Source organism: Arachis ipaensis, chromosome B07 (assembly GCF_000816755.2).
Source record: "Arachis ipaensis cultivar K30076 chromosome B07, Araip1.1, whole genome shotgun sequence".
NCBI classification, from domain to species: Eukaryota; Viridiplantae; Streptophyta; class Magnoliopsida; order Fabales; family Fabaceae; genus Arachis; species Arachis ipaensis.
In genome coordinates, this window is record NC_029791.2 from 7,285,872 (window position 1) to 7,288,257 (window position 2,386).

The following is a 2,386-nucleotide window of genomic DNA, read 5'->3' on the forward strand; positions in this document are numbered from 1 at the left end:
AATGTGGCAAAATATGTCATGCAAACAAGTTGAAAAATATGGGACCACCATTCTTTGCAGAAGACTAAACAATTTGTTTCAACCAACGGGACCACCATGAAAGTAACTGACAAAAGATTACACTAACTGACAAAAGCGTCACCATTTTTTACCTGACTCGAGGATGTCCCTGCTAACACCGATTTTCTTGATGGCGTCTTCTTCCTTACTGGTACGTTGAAGAAGGATCGTCACTTTTGTTACTGCAGAGCCAACATTCTTTGACTCCAGCTTCTCCTTAGGGTTAATAGGTAATAACAGTGGGTAACTGAAGGTTCAGGGTAAAGTGAAACAAATATAAATGAAGAAAAACTAAAAAACGACGTCGTCCCATTGCATATGTGGCAATAACGGACACGTTAGTTCACGTAACGGGGCAGCAAAGTAATTCCGTTCCGTTTTGTCACATGGACTGACGGAAGGATGTAACGTGTCTACGTTTCGTTTCTTGAGGGATCTATTTGTTACTTTTTTTTTTCAGAGGCTAAATTGTCCGAACGCAAAATTCTCAGGGACCTAATTGTCACTTTACTCTTTATTTAACTAAATTCTTTTGTTAATCTTTATAATTTTTTTAAATTTATAATAAAATTTTTATATTTTAAAAAATTTTAATTGAATTTTTATATTAATTTTTTTAAAATTGGTATAAAACTTTAATTAAAAATTTTTAAAATATAAAAATTTAATTATAAATTTAATAAAATTATAAAAATTAATAAAATAATTTAATTTTTTTATTTGCCAACAAATTATAATTTGAATGATATAATTTCTTTATCTTTACTTAAATATTTTGGATTGGAGCCTCATTCTTAGGAAATTTTTTTTTTTTGTTTTATTAAACAAACACTTAAACCGGTTGTTTGGATCCGATCCTATTCCTATGTTCTTAGATATGGACCCAATCGTTGGATGTTAAATTACAGTTACACCCTCCCTCCAAAATTTAAATTACAGTTACACCCTCACTCCCCTCTCTCGGTACTCCATAGCCGCTACTTCAGCTTTCAAGTTTCAACTGCAAAATTCAATCTTCTTCAGCTAAATCCGTTTCCAATGCTTCAAATAAAATTTGGGCATTCCTCACATTCACCGAAATGATTCTTCACCTCAATCAAAATCGCTCCTTTCTCTTCGTAAAACCTAAGCTACCACCACCACCATTGCAACCACAAACCCGGTTACGTTTTTCCCTCAAAGCTCGAACCTTTCGAGTTTTTAAGTCCACCCATATCGCTACTTTGAATAACTTCTCTCCTGTTGAGTCTAAACGCGTGCCTCGTCATGTGAAAATTGAAGCTCAGCGTGTTCTTACGGATTACTTGCATTCAACACGTGGCTACAGCTTCTTGGATGCTGAGTATATCAGTAAGAATTGCCCCAACTTTGTTAAATCTTTGATTGCAAATACTTTTGTTGGTGGAAATGATGTCGATGTTGATGTTGATGGTGTTGCTCATTCATTGAGGAAGTTTCTAAGGTACAATCCCATTAACGAGTTTGAACCATTCTTTGAGAGCATAGGGATTAGCCCCTCTGAGTTGCAAGATTTTCTACCTAGTGGCATGTTTTTCTTAGCTGATGATTCTGCTTTGGTTGATAATTTCCATGTTCTGTGTAACTATGGTGTCCCTAGGAACAGGATTGGAGAGATTTATAAGGAAGCAAAAGAGGTATTTGGGTACCCTAAGGGGTTCTTGTTGGAGAAATTTAGAGAGTATGAAGAATTAGGGTTGAGTAAATCATTTATCATCAAGCTTGGTGTTTGTTGCCCTTCAATTTTGGTTTGTGATCATCATGGTGAATTTGTGGTTGTTCTTGATTGGTTAAAGAGAATTGGGATTGAAGATGATTGGATTGTGAGTTACATGTCTTATTCAAGGACATATAGTTGGAAGAAAATGCTTGATGCTATTCAACTTCTTGATGAAGTTGGTTATTCTGAGGAACAAATGCACAATTTGTTCAAGGCAAATCCTAAATTGTTATTGGAAGGTTTTGGGAAGAAGCTACGCTTGTTTTTGGTTAGATCACATAAGTTAGGTGTTAAGGTGAATGTTATGTATTCATATTTTATGGAATATCCTCATATACTATTAAACAAGTGTGCAAAAAATTTGTTGAGAGTGATTGATATTCTGTGTGCTATTGGAATGGAAACAGATGAAATTGCACGAATTTTGTCTAATTACATGCATCTATTCAGCACACATTCCTTCAAAGGTCCGAGAACTGTTATCTCGGAGTTGAAAGTTGAGAAAGCCGAATTACTCCAAGTCATAAAGGACGATCCACTGAAACTTATAAGTATGGCTTCAAGTTCGAAAAAGAAGAGCCCCAAACA

The 2,386-nt window shown here is 35.0% G+C and overlaps 1 protein-coding gene across 1 annotated transcript in view; it reads left to right on the forward strand.

Annotated features, from left to right (window-relative positions):
• Window positions 980–2,386, forward strand: part of LOC107606700 (transcription termination factor MTEF18, mitochondrial) — a 3,248-nt gene continuing 1,841 nt past the window's right edge. The window contains exon 1 of the mRNA XM_016308732.2: window positions 980–2,378. Coding sequence (XP_016164218.1) covers window positions 1,140–2,378 — 1,239 coding nt within the window. The 5' untranslated portion in view covers window positions 980–1,139. The remainder of the gene's footprint in view (window positions 2,379–2,386) is intronic.